Source organism: Salvelinus alpinus, chromosome 15 (assembly GCF_045679555.1).
Source record: "Salvelinus alpinus chromosome 15, SLU_Salpinus.1, whole genome shotgun sequence".
Lineage (NCBI taxonomy): Eukaryota > Metazoa > Chordata > Actinopteri > Salmoniformes > Salmonidae > Salvelinus > Salvelinus alpinus.
In genome coordinates, this window is record NC_092100.1 from 36,807,194 (window position 1) to 36,821,398 (window position 14,205).

At 45.3% G+C, this 14,205-nt stretch overlaps 1 protein-coding gene across 5 annotated transcripts in view; it reads left to right on the forward strand.

Annotated features, from left to right (window-relative positions):
• The window catches only part of LOC139540008 (C-Jun-amino-terminal kinase-interacting protein 2-like), a 48,388-nt gene that overhangs the window by 21,772 nt on the left and 12,411 nt on the right, over positions 1–14,205 (forward strand). For 4 of the 5 annotated variants that reach the window (XR_011668050.1, XM_071343495.1, XM_071343496.1 and 1 more), the window contains 10 exons: positions 6,486–6,792; positions 6,990–7,091; positions 7,545–9,792; positions 10,034–10,242; positions 10,917–10,992; positions 11,658–11,830; positions 12,036–12,145; positions 12,261–12,383; positions 12,946–13,016; positions 13,123–13,221. Coding sequence is in view for 4 of the 5 variants with exons in the window: in XM_071343494.1 (XP_071199595.1) it covers positions 6,486–6,792; positions 6,990–7,091; positions 7,545–9,792; positions 10,034–10,242; positions 10,917–10,992; positions 11,658–11,830; positions 12,036–12,145; positions 12,261–12,383; positions 12,946–13,016; positions 13,123–13,221 (3,518 nt within the window). In the remaining variant the exon portion in view is untranslated. Of the gene's footprint in view, positions 1–6,143; positions 6,200–6,485; positions 6,793–6,989; positions 7,092–7,544; positions 9,793–10,033; positions 10,243–10,916; positions 10,993–11,657; positions 11,831–12,035; positions 12,146–12,260; positions 12,384–12,945; positions 13,017–13,122; positions 13,222–14,205 lie in introns of all 5 variants that reach the window. The other variant, XM_071343497.1, reaches the window with a different exon arrangement.

Sequence of the window (14,205 nt, forward strand, 5' to 3'; positions counted from 1 at the left end):
ACAACCAATCAGAAAAGTGGGATTATCCTTCTGCCCAATCCCCATCTCTGATTAATGACCATTCATTGTTCACTTCCTAATCTGCATACCCCTTTCAAGATTAGGCTTGGCTCCCTTTGAGTTACACACGCACGCACACACACATCCATACCATCATAAACTGATTATGTCCCGGAGCAGAGTCTTCAATCATTGGATTTTCTTTATATACCAGAAAGGGCATTTCGTGGGAGAGATGATTTAAATGTTTAAAATGTGATGTTTTTACAACATAAGCCCATGCCTCCCTCCATACTATTGGTGTAAACTGCTGCAGTTACTAATGTATTTTTGACGATGACCCAGAATGCTTTGAGAAGGAGGAATACAGATGTTTTCATGTGTGTAATTATGTTTTTTGACTTGGTTGAACTGTAGTAAGCTGCGATACACACACACACACACACACACACACACACACACACACACACACACACACACAGTACCAGTCAATAGTTTGGACACGCCTACTCATTACAGGGTTTTTATTCATTTTGACTTTATTTTGACTTCTCTACATTTGTAGAATAATAGTGAAGACATAAAAACTATGAAGTAACACATATGGAATCATGTAGTAACCAAAAAATGTTAAATCAAAATATATTTCAGATTCTTCAAAGTAGCCACCCTTTGCCTTGTTGACAGCTTTGCACTGTTGGCATTCTCTCAACCAGCATCATGAGGTAGTCACCTGGAATGCCTTGTTAATTTGTGGAATTTCTTTCCTTAATGCGTTTGAGCCAATCAGTTGTGTTGTGACAAGGTAGGGGGGTATACAGAAGATAGCCCTTTTTCGTAAAAGACCAAGTCCATATTATGTCAAGAACAGTTCAAATAAGCAAAGAGAAACAACAGTCCATCATTAATTTAAGACATGGTCAGTCAATCCGGAAAATGTCAAGGACTTTGAAAGTTTCTTCAAGTGCAGTCGCAAAAACCGTCAAGCAATATTATAAAACTGGCTCTCGTGAGGACCGCCACAGGAAAGGAAAACCTAGAGCTACATCTGCTGTAGAGGATAAGTTCAATCGAGTTGCCAGCTTCAGAAATTGCAGCCCAAATAAATGCTTCTCAGAGTTCAAGTAACACACATCTCAACATCAATTGTTCAGAGGAGACTCCGTGAATCAGGCCTGCGTGGTCAAATTGCTGCAAATAAACCATTAATAAAGGACACAAATAAGCAGAAGAGTTGCTTGGGCCAAGAAACACGAGCAATGGACATTAGACCAGTGGAGTTCAAATTTGAGATTTTTGGTTCCAACCGCTGTGTCTGTGAGACGCAGAGTAGGTGAACGGATGATCTTTGCATGTGTGGTTCCCACCATTAAGCATGGAGGAGGTGTGGGGGTGCATTGCCGGTGACACTGTCAGTGATCTATTTATAATTCAAGGCACACTTAACCAGCATGGCTACCACAGCATTCTGCAGTGATACGCCATCCCATCTGGTTTGTGCTTAGTGGGACTATCATTTGTTTTTCAACAGGGCAATGACCCAACATACCTCCAGGCTGTGTAAGGGCTATTTGACCAAGGAGGAGAGTGATGGAGTGCTGCATCATATGACCTGGCCTCCACAATCACCCGACCTCAACCCGATTGGGTTGGACCGCAGAGTGAAGGAAAAGCAGCCAACAAGTGCTCAGCATTTGTAGGAATTCCTTCAAGACTATTGGAAAAGCATTCCAGGTAAAGCTGGGTGTGAGTACCAAGAGTGTGCAAAGCTGTCATCAAGGCAAAGGGTGGTTATATTTTGATTTGTTTAACACTTTTTTTGGTTACTACATGATTCCATATGTGTTATTTCATAGTTTTGATATATTCACTATTATTCTACAGTGTAGAAAATAGTAAAAATAAAGAAATCTTGTAATGAGTACATGTAGAGGTAAACTTTTGACTGTTACTGTACATACATAAATAATCAACCTAGGAATGGTTAATTTCCCCATTACGCACGAAGAAGCAATTCCAATTCTGTTATTCCTAATGTTGACATTCTGAATATCATGATGATGATTTTTACTAATTTGGGTACTCTCACTGTCATTCCTATGCAGATTGAGAGGAGTGGAGAGAACACTGGCCTACATTTCCCATAATGCTTCAGTGAAGAGAAAAGGGAGGTTAACAACTGAGTTGGACAGTTTCTGCATTTTTCCCTCCAGTCTCGTGACCTGGCTGTGTCTGTCTATCTGGGAGTTAGATATGAGCTACAGACGAGCTCAAGAGATGAGCTATAAATGAGCATGAGTTGTCTTCCATTCTCTGTTTTCCATGTATAATGAATCTCAGTGAAAGCCTGGTTGGGTGGAAGCAAATGGCTTATTTTCCTGTTGGTATCTATCAATCTTTGGGAGTAGAATCAGAGAAATTATGAGCGATAAATACAAAATGAATGAGAGAGTGAGAGGAAGAATGAGAGAGGGCAGTCAGTATTTTGGGAGCAGACAGGATACTCAGTCTCTTGAGTCAGACTCAGGCATAAATCACTGAGCTATCAGGTGAAGTGAGTCTCCCCCTCTACCGCCATCCTTTCTTTCACTCTCTCTTGCTCTCTCTTTTGCTCTCTAACAGTGATTAATGCCCCTGCACATATATTATTCATAATATGCCATAGCAAAGGGGTAGTAGACAAATAGGGCCTGTGGGTCTGCATCTCTCATACTCTGGTAGCTCTCCTTTTCCGGCACTAACAAATTGCTGTAAATTTACAGAAAAATTAACAGTTAGCTACTGTAATTCTATATTACAGTACTAAAGAGCAATACATTATGGGGGCTCAATGTCATTCTGCTACACTTCTGTAATTTTACAATACAATTTTAAAGTAAATAACTTACCTGTTTTGCGTATATTTACAGAAGCATACTATGAATTATGCTGTTTTGTAGGAAAATGTTGTGGGTGGCAAAATAATCTGTCTCATTACCATATTTTGAGGCGTGCTTTGTAAGAGGCTATTTTTGGTGCACCCATTTGTGACAATGCTGTTCCCCACAGAATACTGTACCATACCATATTTTTTTTCCTGTAAATCTACAGTAACTTACTGTGCTGCCAGTAATTTACTGTAATTCAGTATCATACTGTAACAAACAGGTTTAGATTTTTTTTGCAAAGTTATAAAAACTGAAATATTACATTTACATCAGGGTTCAGTATCAAGGCACAAGGCGAGACCCAAATGCAGACACAGGAGGCAGGTGGTTGGAGTCTTACAATGTTTATTAAGCCAAAGGGGTAGGCAAGAGAATGGTCGTGCACAGGCAAAAAGGTCAAAACCAGATCAGAGTCCAGGTGGTACAGAGTGGCAGACAGGCTCATGGTCAAGGCAGGCAGAATGGTCAGGCAGGCGGGTACAAAGTCCAGAAACAGGCAATGGTCAAAACCGGGAGGACTAGAAAAAGGAGAATGCAAAAAGCCGGAGATCGGGAAAACCACTGGTTGACTTGGAAACATACAAGACGAACTGGCACAGAGAGACAGGAAACACAGGGATAAATACACTGGGGAAAACAAGCGACACCTGGAGGGGGTGGAGACAATAACCAGGACAGGTGAAATTGATCAGGGTGTGACATTCAGATAATTTACTCAGTACTTTGTTGAAGCACCTTTGGCAGTGATTACAGCCTCAAGTCTTCTTGGGTATGACGCTACAAACTTGGCACACCCGTATTTGGTGAGTTTCTCCCATTCTTCTCTGCAGATCCTCTCAACCTCTGTCCGGTTGGATGGGGAGCATCACTGCACAGCAATTTTCAGGTCTCTCCAGAGATGTTCGATCGGGTTCAAGTCCGGACTCTGGCTGGGACATTCAGAGACTTGTCCCTAAGGCACTCCTGCGTTGTCTTGGCTGTGTGCTTAGGGTCATTGTCTTGTTGGAAGGTGAACCTTCACTCCAGGCTGAGGTCCTGAGCACTCTGGAGCAGGTTTTCATCAAGGATCTCTCTGTACTTTGCTCCGTTCATCTTTCCCTCGATCTTGAATAGTCTCCCAGTCCATTCTCAGTTTGGCCAGGCGGCCAGCTCTAGGAAGAGTGTTGGTGGTTCCAAACTTCTTCCATTTAAGAATGATGGAGGCCACTATGTTCTTGGAGACCTTCAATGCTGCAAAAATGTTGTTTGTATCCTTCCCCAGATCTGTGCCTCGACACAATCCTGTCTCAGAGCCCTACAGACAAGTCCTTCAACCTCATGGCTTGGTTTTTGCTCTGACATGCACTGTCAACTATGGGACCTTATGTGTGCCTTTCCAAATCATGTCCAATCAATTGAATTTACCACACGTTGTAAAAACATCAAGGATGATATGGAAACAAGATGCACCTGAGCTCAATTTCGAGTCTCATAGCAAAGGGTCTGAATAGTTATGTAAATAAGCTATTTCCATTTTTTTTATTTCATTCATTTTAGAATAAGGCTGTAACAAAATGTGGAAAACGTCAAGGGGTCTGAACACTTTCCGACTGCATTGTATAATTAGGGCGTGGAGAGGAGCCATTAGTGTTATTTAGCAATCACTAAATGCTAATGATAAACCAGGACCAATCAATATTAATCTATCTGTTTTTGAATTAACATGGGTGTATTAGGAATATGTATGTTTGGTCTCCTGTTGTCGGATGTACAGTATATACTAGTAGAATGTAATGAACCGATAATGTGACACAAACACAGAACACTATCACATTAACAAACAGTACAGCAACATTTTCTCCCTCCTATCAATTTAATTCCTCTGGATATAATGGCGCTGGCTCCTATCGTTGAGACAGGGAGAGGGGAAACTCATTGTCAGCAGAAGGGTTGTGCTTCCGCCAGGCTGGCTGCCTGGCCTGTAGAAGGGAGGGAATGTCAGCTCTGTCTGGACCCACATGGTGGGATGTCCTTGGGTACTTGAGAACTGGGGATTGATCCACAAACACACACACACATATTTATAGCTGTCCACTATCACCACTGCCACCAAGGAGCAGAATGTAGTCATTACATTCTTATTTATCTGGTGATGTTTAACTGTAGATAAATGATGTCACATGTCAATGTTTAAATGTCCACTATGGCGTAATACTGTTATGAGTACATTACAATATCATTAATACACTACCAATACACAAAACTATCAGTATGACTATAAGATTAATAGATCTACAAATGTGATCACACACAAAAAAAAATGTAATACTAATAAAAAGCAATCGATCAACCCCCATAAAAGAAGTGAAATGTCTCTTGTACAATAGGCTTTGTCATTTGACTTTCTCTGAGAAACTGTGCTGTACATGTATCTTCTAGATTTCCCCTGGGTTATAGATTGATGGTTGATTTTAGTTTCTCTGGTGTTAAGGTTTAGCAGGCGTTAGCAGTCCTGTGTGAAGGGGACAAGAAGGTGGGCTTTGATGCTGAGAGAGAGAGAGAGAGGAGGGAAAGAGACCGATGAGGAAAGTGCTGTGCTGTTCAAATGCAAAGTGGATAGCTAGAATATATTCAATCCAGTGTTCTTCCTGTCAAAAGCAATATAGTGTTGTGTTGATTGTAGTGAGTGATGTAACAACTTGTCTATTCACATTGTAGCGACTATGACAATAAATAAAGATATCATCTATAATTATTGCCACCAACTAGTCACTTGGAGACTGTGATTAGGGTTCCCGGGTGGCGCAGCGGTCTAAGGCACTGCATCTCAGAGCTTGATGTGTCACTACAGACACCCTGGTTTGATTCCAGGCTGTATCACAACTGGCTGTGATTGGGAGTCCCATAGGGCGGCACACAATAGGCCCAGTGTTGTCTGGGTTTGGCCGGTGTAGGCTGTCATTGTAAATAAGAATTTGTTCTTAACTGAATTGCCTTGTTAAATAAAAGGTAAAAAAAAATAAAAAATACTGAACGGTACAGGGACTATTTCCATACTTTTTGCATGTACAAAGATATACAGTACAAAGATGTGCTGAGTGCTTTTAGCCTGGACAAAAGCATGCATGCAAATGCGCACACACATATCTGAATCTAATTTAAATTTAATTTTACTGTAAAACAGCTGAAACCTGAGAGGCATCATCAATCCACTTTGCTCTCTCTCTCTCCTTCTAGACTTTGGAGCAGAGTGGACAAGTCACCTGAGCCCCAGCCTACTGCAGTGCTTTGATGTGTGTTTGTGTGCTGATGGGATACTGCAGTGTTATATTCTTCTTGTAGGCTGCTCTGGGTTTAACTGTCCCACAGCTCTCTGAAAACTATTGTATATGAGCCCAGGAAGGTGACTCTGGGGTTGTTGCTTTTGTTCATACTAGCATTTGAGAATTGCTGACAGCATTGCATTTTAGCTGCTCACAATGTTAAAATATTGTTAAAGCAATCTCTGCCATACCACCAGTTACTCATTCTCTCTCCCCTTCCCTTCATATCCTCCCTCTCGCTCTCTCTCTCTGTCAGGACTGTCTGATTCTGGAGAAGAGCGATATTCACCACCAGGTCTGCTCCTTCCAGGATGACTTCCAGGAGTTTGAGATGATCGATGACGAGGATGAGGAGGATGAAGAGGAGGTGGACCCTGACGCTCCACCCTCCCCCTCCGCTTCCCTTCCTCCTTCCCCTACCCTGGGCACGCTGAAGAGCCGGCCCACCACCCTTAACCTCACCACCACTCTCTCTCTCTCTCAGGACTCATTGAACAACAACAGCAGTCTTTCTCCAAAGAAGGGCAGCTGGCAGCACTCTCTACGCAAGCCCACCTCACAAGGTGAATACTGTGCTGTCTTATTACTTACCAATAATAAACCACTGCCAACACCTAGCAGCTTATTTCCACTCAAATACCCTAGCTTTCTAAGGAAAAGGTTTTCTACAAATGTTTGTATGATAATTTATCTACCTAGTATTGTCTATTGATGCTGTGTCTTTAAATGTTACTGTAAGCTGTTGTCCTTTTGCGTGCAGGCCGTCTGTCTCCAGCCCACTCTTGTCTGGAAGATGGGAGCCACGTGACAGGCCAGTGCCCTTCCCAAACACCCCCCCAGGCCCCAGCGTCCCAGAGCAAAGGTACCCCCCCCAAACAGGCAGGGGATGGTGGCCACCCCCAGTCCCCTCGCAGGCCCCTCTGCGACATGGATGGCAACAGATGGGAGAGACCCGAATATAATAGCAAACAAAATGGCCGCACATCAGAAGTCATCCCCCATAAACATCTAGTGACGTGATGTAAAATTGTAGTCGTCCTGTCCTCACTGGCCAGAGCTATAGATATAGACTGTGTTTGGGCCCAACACAGAGGATAGTTTAGATAGGTCTGTTTATCTACTGCTCCCATCACTGCCATCCCTACTCTGGTGACTTCTGGTTTAAAGTGGCTATTGCAATAATGTTCTCATGATCAATTCTAATCTCTTTTCTTCTCTGCATTCTCATCTCCCTCAACCTCTATCATCTCTCTTCATTTTATCTCCACTTGTTCTCTTCTCTCTCTATCCCCTCTCCTCTCCCTCTCTCCATCAGGCTCCTTCGGTCAACACAAGTCTCACCTGGGCTCTGACGAGGTCATTAACTCCTCAGCCGACCACGACCACGAGGTCGACCACGACCTCAACAACGCTGACCACAACCACAAAAGTTCACGGTCCTGCATGTCCACCCAGCGACGTCCCACCGACACCTACTCGGTCAATACTAAGTCAGGCCTGGACCGGGAACTGGAAAACGACCCAGAAGGGACCAGCCGATGCCTGTCCTCCACTGCTCCCATTGGGGGAAATGACGGAGCTGACACCCCTCTGTCAGGTGAGGAGCTGGAGAAAGATTTTGACGTAGAGTTCATGTGTAAGGAGACCTATGACATGGCATGTAAGGAGAACCAGAGCTCAGTCTACGTTGAGTTCCCCTCCATCGAGCCCTGTGAGCTGGCTTCTTTCTCCAGCTATATGCCATCAAGCCGCTCCGATGTTCTCGACCAATCCAGAAGCACTGACCAGAGCGAGCTTCCAGCTACAGCCAATGAGGCGGCCAATGACTCCACCTCTCCGTCCTCGGACCCTGGCATCGCTGACATGAACGCCAAGCGGTGCTACGCTACCTCAGACCAAGAGCATGACCTGAGCTCTCCCGGGTCAGAATCAGACATTGAGGGGGAGCTGGAGGCAGCGTTTGCCTGCGGAGGACCCCTGGTCTCCAATATGATCTCCTCCATCTCAGAGACAGAGCTGGATATGACCAGTGATGACAGTAGTAGTGGACGCTCCTCCCACCTCACCAACTCCATCGAGGAGGCCAGCTCACCCACCTCCGACCAGGAACTAGGCCCTGACAACGAGTTAGAACAGGACAGCAGCATTGTGGGAATGAAGGTATCGCTCCTCCTTGGCCACCCAGACCCCATCAAAGTGGGCTCACCCTTACCTTCACCACTACCCTCCCACAGCCTAGCCACCCCCCCTCCTGCTGACTCCCCCATCCTGCCCCCAGAGCCCTATGATGACGGCCAGGCTCTGATGGGCCTACAGAGTGTAGATGATTATGATGAATTGCCCTATGAGCACCAGCCTGACCCAGATGAGGCCCTGCCCCCACCCCCGCGCTGTGAGGACAGAATCTCCAAACAGATGGTACTCCAGATAGAACCCGACCACAGCCTGGAGAGCTTCAAACGCTCCTTCTACCTGCCAGTGGGACCCAGACTTATACCCACTCACGCTGACGACTACGACGGTAACAGTGAGGGAGAGTCCGAGTCGGAGAGCGAGGACGAGCTGAGCGAGAATTCAGACTCACCCTGGTTGCTTAACAACCTGGTGAACAAGATGATCTTGGAGGGGTCTTATCCAATTAGCTGTCCCGAGGACTGTTTCAAGAGGTCAGTGTCCGTCTCGGACACCATCTCACCCTCCTCAGACATCGAGCCAGACACGTTCACCGACGCTGCGGGTGAAAAAATTCTGAAATCTGGGACGAAGGAATCGAAGGATAAAAAAGGGAAGGGTCTGAGGAAGGAGTGGAAGGAGAGAGAGAAGATGGAGAAGAGTGCAGAGCTGCCCAAATGGAATACAGGGAAAGCCAACGATCGATTTGGCCCCTGTCTGTACAAGAGCAATCCCACAGCTGACACCATCAGACCGGTGATCGTGGAGCGTTATGGCAACAGGGTATCCACAGACAACAATCACACTCAGGACTCTGAGAAAGAAATCACCAGCCCTAAATCAGGCAAAAACACCAAGAGGAAGGATGAAAAAGTGGATGATGATGATACTGTGGAGCCCGATAACGACCTGATGATGCTGGAGGAGAGGAAGGAGCTGGACCCTCCCAGTCTGAGTGAGAGCGTGGCGATTGACAAGGACGAGGGCCGCGAGACAGAGGCCAAGCCCACCGGACGTTCTACGGCCTCCCTGGAACGCATCACCACGGTCAAACACAGCATGACCCTGGACATCCCCACAGCCCAGACCAACCGATGCTTCAGCCTCACCTACTCCACTGACAACGATGAGGAAGAGGGAGACTCCTCCCCGTTCCTGAGCTGCCTGAGGAAGCAGTCATCCTACAGTGGCAGCCACCAGTGCCTGGATAGCTCTCCGCCCATCGACGAGAGCGTTCGAGACCTCACCCTGTTGGAGCAGGAAGGCACCCTGTGTGAGAGAGACCTCCCTCTGCGGTCCCAGCCGGATGACGACGGTCTGGCATACGACTCTATGAAGTACACTCTGGTGGTGGATGAGAACACTACACTGGAGCTGGTCAGCCTCAGGAGGTACTTACTTGGAGAAAGGGCCCACCTTTATTGTGGAAGGGTTTAGTTGAATTTTATTCTATTGGTAATTTAAAAGTAATTTACATCAAGTTGTTTAATTACTCCTGTTTAGTCAGTGCTGTCACAACAGTCCCAAGCTGATTTATCAGGAGTCAACATTATAGGGCATTATGGATGCTTTTATATTGTCTTCTTCTATTAAGCTATTATGACTAACCTGTGTGAACCGTGCCCTTCCCAGATGTACCTCTGTGCTGAGTGATGACAGTGAGCTGTCTACACTGTGTGATGATGACCCTCTGGGGATGGGGGAGGTGGGGTACTTCCGGGGGAACGGAGGGGTGCGGCCAGAACTCCTCAGCTCGTCAGAAGACTCCTCACCTGAGGCTGACATGCACTTCTCCAAGAAGTTCCTCAACGTGTTTGTCAACAGCACCTCACGATCCTCTAGTAAGTAGCCTACACTTAAAAATACCGGTTCCAGTTGGAACCAAATAAGGTTATTCAGAGTGATGCCATAGGGGAACCATTTTAGGTTCTTTGAACAAACTTTAAATGGGATGGTTCTTTGAAGACCCATAGAAAAATCAAGAGCGCCAAATAACCATTTTTCATTCCAAAAGGAACCATCATAAAAGGTTCTACAAAAATACGTTCTGGTTCTTTGTGGAACTGCGTTGATAAAGGTTTTATTTTGGGTGTTTTTTTTTAACGCTGTAGGGTGTTGAGGCTTATTTGCATATTTCACGTATGCCTTTTGAGTACATTTTTGAGTTATCAGTACCACCCATGACTGTGCTAACTAGTGACTGAGACATGGTTGTTGTATTCATTCTTATTCAGGCCTGTACACATTAGATCCCAACTTAATATGTCTCATTTACTGAATCCAGAGTGTCCATGTTAGCTCTCCCAAGCTGTAGCATGATAGAAGATCACTGAAGGATCGGCTACATAATTAAGGACCTATTACAAACGGAAAGAAGAATTTCATCATAATGGGTTATTTTGACAGATGCAGTTATAATTCATTTAGATGTTATTCAGAGAGGTTCTATGGGTTATATTAATGTCGCTACCAATGTGTGTATCGGTGATCTCACTGTTTGTGTGTACCTGTGCAGGTACAGAGTCATTTGGGCTGTTCTCCTGTACCATCAACGGAGAGGAGAGGGACCAGACACACAGGGCTGTATACAGGTGAGTCATAGCATTCATAACATAATTTACAGACATACCGTTGTATATAAACAGAGAGCAACACAACAAGCAATCTGAAATCATGATCAGAAAAAAAACCTGTAAATATTTCAAGAGAGCATGTTATAATCTCTTATCTGTTTGACTCTTTGTTCTTAGTCCCACACATGCACTATGGATTGTAGGTGATATGGGATAAAGGATGGTTGTGTGCAGTAGGAGACGTGACTCTGGTGAATCACTAGTGGTCTGGAGAGAGGGAGGGAGGGAAGAAGAGATGGAGAGAGGAAAGTAGAGAGTGAGAGGGGGGCAGGTGTCATGGCCCTAGTGAAATTGCAGGGGGAACAGCTATACACACACCAGCCTGCCACCACCTGGGCCTCAGTGTGTGTGTGCTCACTGTTTCCCCTTTCCTCAGTAACTGAATCATTCCTCTCTCCCTAACCTTTATAAACCTAAATCATTCAGCACTTCCCCTCCCCCTTCCACCCCTTCCTACCGCCCTCCCTCTTCTCTCCCCTCCTCCCTCTATCCCTAAATGTGTCTCTGCTGTTTCTTCAGCTAACAGCCTCTCCTCGGGAGTCACCTGATACCCAGACAGATGCTGCTTCCTCCTCACTAAAACCAAGTAATGTGTGTGTATCTATACCCTCTGCCTCCTACAGGTTTATCCCTAGACATGTTGATGAGTTGGAGCTGGATGTGGACGACCCTCTGTATGTCGAGGAGGAGGAGGATGACTACTGGTACAGAGGCTACAACATGCGGACGGGAGAGATGGGGATATTCCCTGCCTTCTATGCCCATGAGGTCATAGGGCAGTTCAAGGAGATAATGGGTGAGTGATAGAGAGACATAAACCTTACGTTCATGTCTGGTAGGAGCACAGTTCTACTGGAAAGTTGACATACTCTGTATAGAAAGTGAAGTGTTGACTGTATGTCATCACTGGAGACACATAACCTGAATGTCAATAAGATAAAATAGACAGTACATAAATGCATCCAGTCTGATGTCACCTCCTGTGTGTGTACTTCCGGTAGGAGTGAAGAGGAACCCAGCCTGGATGGACAGTTTCAGCGTTCAGTTCCTGGGTTCTGTGGAGGTGCCTTATCACCAAGGCAATGGTATCCTCTGTGCCGCCATGCAGAAGGTAAACAGGAAATGCACCACTCTGGATTGGGTAAACGAACAGGTCATAGAGTGCTCAATAGTGTGAGACAGTGTTCAATTAACAAAGTTGATCTGTATTGAACTCTCTTTGTCAGATTGCGATAGCGCGGAAGCGGACGGTCCATGTGAGACCCCCCTCTCTGTGTGAGCTGGAGATTAGTTTACAAGGGGTTAAACTGGTGATGAGCCTGGAGGACGAATATGACACTTTGGATGAGGTGAGGGATGGAGGGAGGAGAGATGGGGAGGTGTAAGTGAGGGGCGCATGGGAAGGGGGGGTGAGGGTAAGGGACGAGTGTAAACTGGGACATATATTTTTTGGGCAGAGTCTCTTAAGCGACTGTAGTGCAATAAAAAGGATGCTGAAACTACCACATAATATGAGCATCTCTCTCCCCCCCCTCCCTTTCTCTCTCCCCCCCTCCCTTTCTCTCTCCCCCCCTCCCTTTCTCTCTCCCCCCCTCCCTTTCTCTCTCCCCCCCTCACTCCCTTTCTCTCTCTCTCCCCCTCACTCCCTTTCTCTCTCTCTCTCCCCCTCACTCCCTTTCTCTCTCTCTCTCCCCCTCACTCCCTTTCTCTCTCTCTCTCCCCCTCACTCCCTTTCTCTCTCTCTCCCCCCCTCACTCCCTTTCTCTCTCTCCCCCCCCTCACTCCCTTTCTCTCTCTCTCCCCCCCTTTCTCTCTCTCTCTCTCTCCCTCCCTTTCTCTCTCTCTCTCTCCCCCCCTTTCTCTCTCTCTATCTCTCTCTCTCCCTCCCTTTCTCTCTCTCCCTCTCTCCAGTTTGACAGATGTAGTCACTTCTTCCAGATGAAGAACATCTCTTTCTGTGGATGCCATCCCAAAAACAATTGGTATGAAAATGAATGTTGAGGAAACATTTCATTAGACAATAAAACAGCAAAGAATAAAGGTAAAACATTCAACTTTATTCATTTATCTCCCTCTCTCACTCCTCAGCTACTTTGGCTTCATTACTAAACACCCCATGCTGAACAGGTTCGCCTGCCACGTCTTTGTCTCCCAGGAGTCAATGCGGCGTGTGGCCGAGAGTGTTGGGTGAGTCACACACAGTACTTCAGTCTCCCTTTCACACACCCATCTCTGCTATAGGACACACTTTGGAGTATGATTCTCAATCCCCTTTAAGCTGTGCATGTAAACCTAGGCATGTAGAGCCTCTCCACAGCACTATTTGTTTTATTGAAGTTGCAGTAAGGCATTTGCTGTTTGTTTTTCTATACTGAACAAAAATATAAACGCAACATGTTAACTGTGTGTCCCATGTTTCATGAGCTGAAATAAAAGATCACATACGCACAAAAGCGTATTTTTCTCAATCTGTGCACAAATGTGTTTATATCCCTGTTTATGAGCATTTCTCCTTTCCCAAGATAATCCATCCACCTAACCGGTGTGGCATATTTAAGAAGCTGATTAAACAGCATGGTCATTACACAGGTGCACTTTGTGCTGGGGACAATAAAAAGCCACTCTAAAATGTGCAGTTTTGTCACATGCAATTGGCATGCTGACTGCAGGAATGTCCTCGAGCTGTTGTCAAGGAATTTAATGTTAATTTCTCTACCATAAGCCGCCTCCAACATTGTTTTTGAGAATTTGGCAGTACTCCCAACCGGCTTCACAACCGCAGACCATGTGTAACCACCCCAGCCCAGGACCTCCACTTCCGGCGTCTTCCCCTGCGGGTTCATCTAAGACCAACCACCAACACAGCTGATGAAACTGAGGAGTATTTCTGTCTGTGAGGAAGCCCTTTTGTGGGGAAAAACTCATTCTGATTGGCTGGGCCAGTCATGTAAAATCCATAGATTAGGGTTTCATGAATTTATTTAAATTGACTGATTTCCTTAAATGAACTGTAACTCAGTAAAATCATTGAAATTGTTGCATGTTGCATTGTATATTTGCGTTCAGTATACATTAACTAACATATTCCTCTGAACTGTATTTTTTTTGCATAATTTGTTTCATGAATTTATTTAAATTGACTGATTTCCTTAAATTAACTGTAACTCAGTA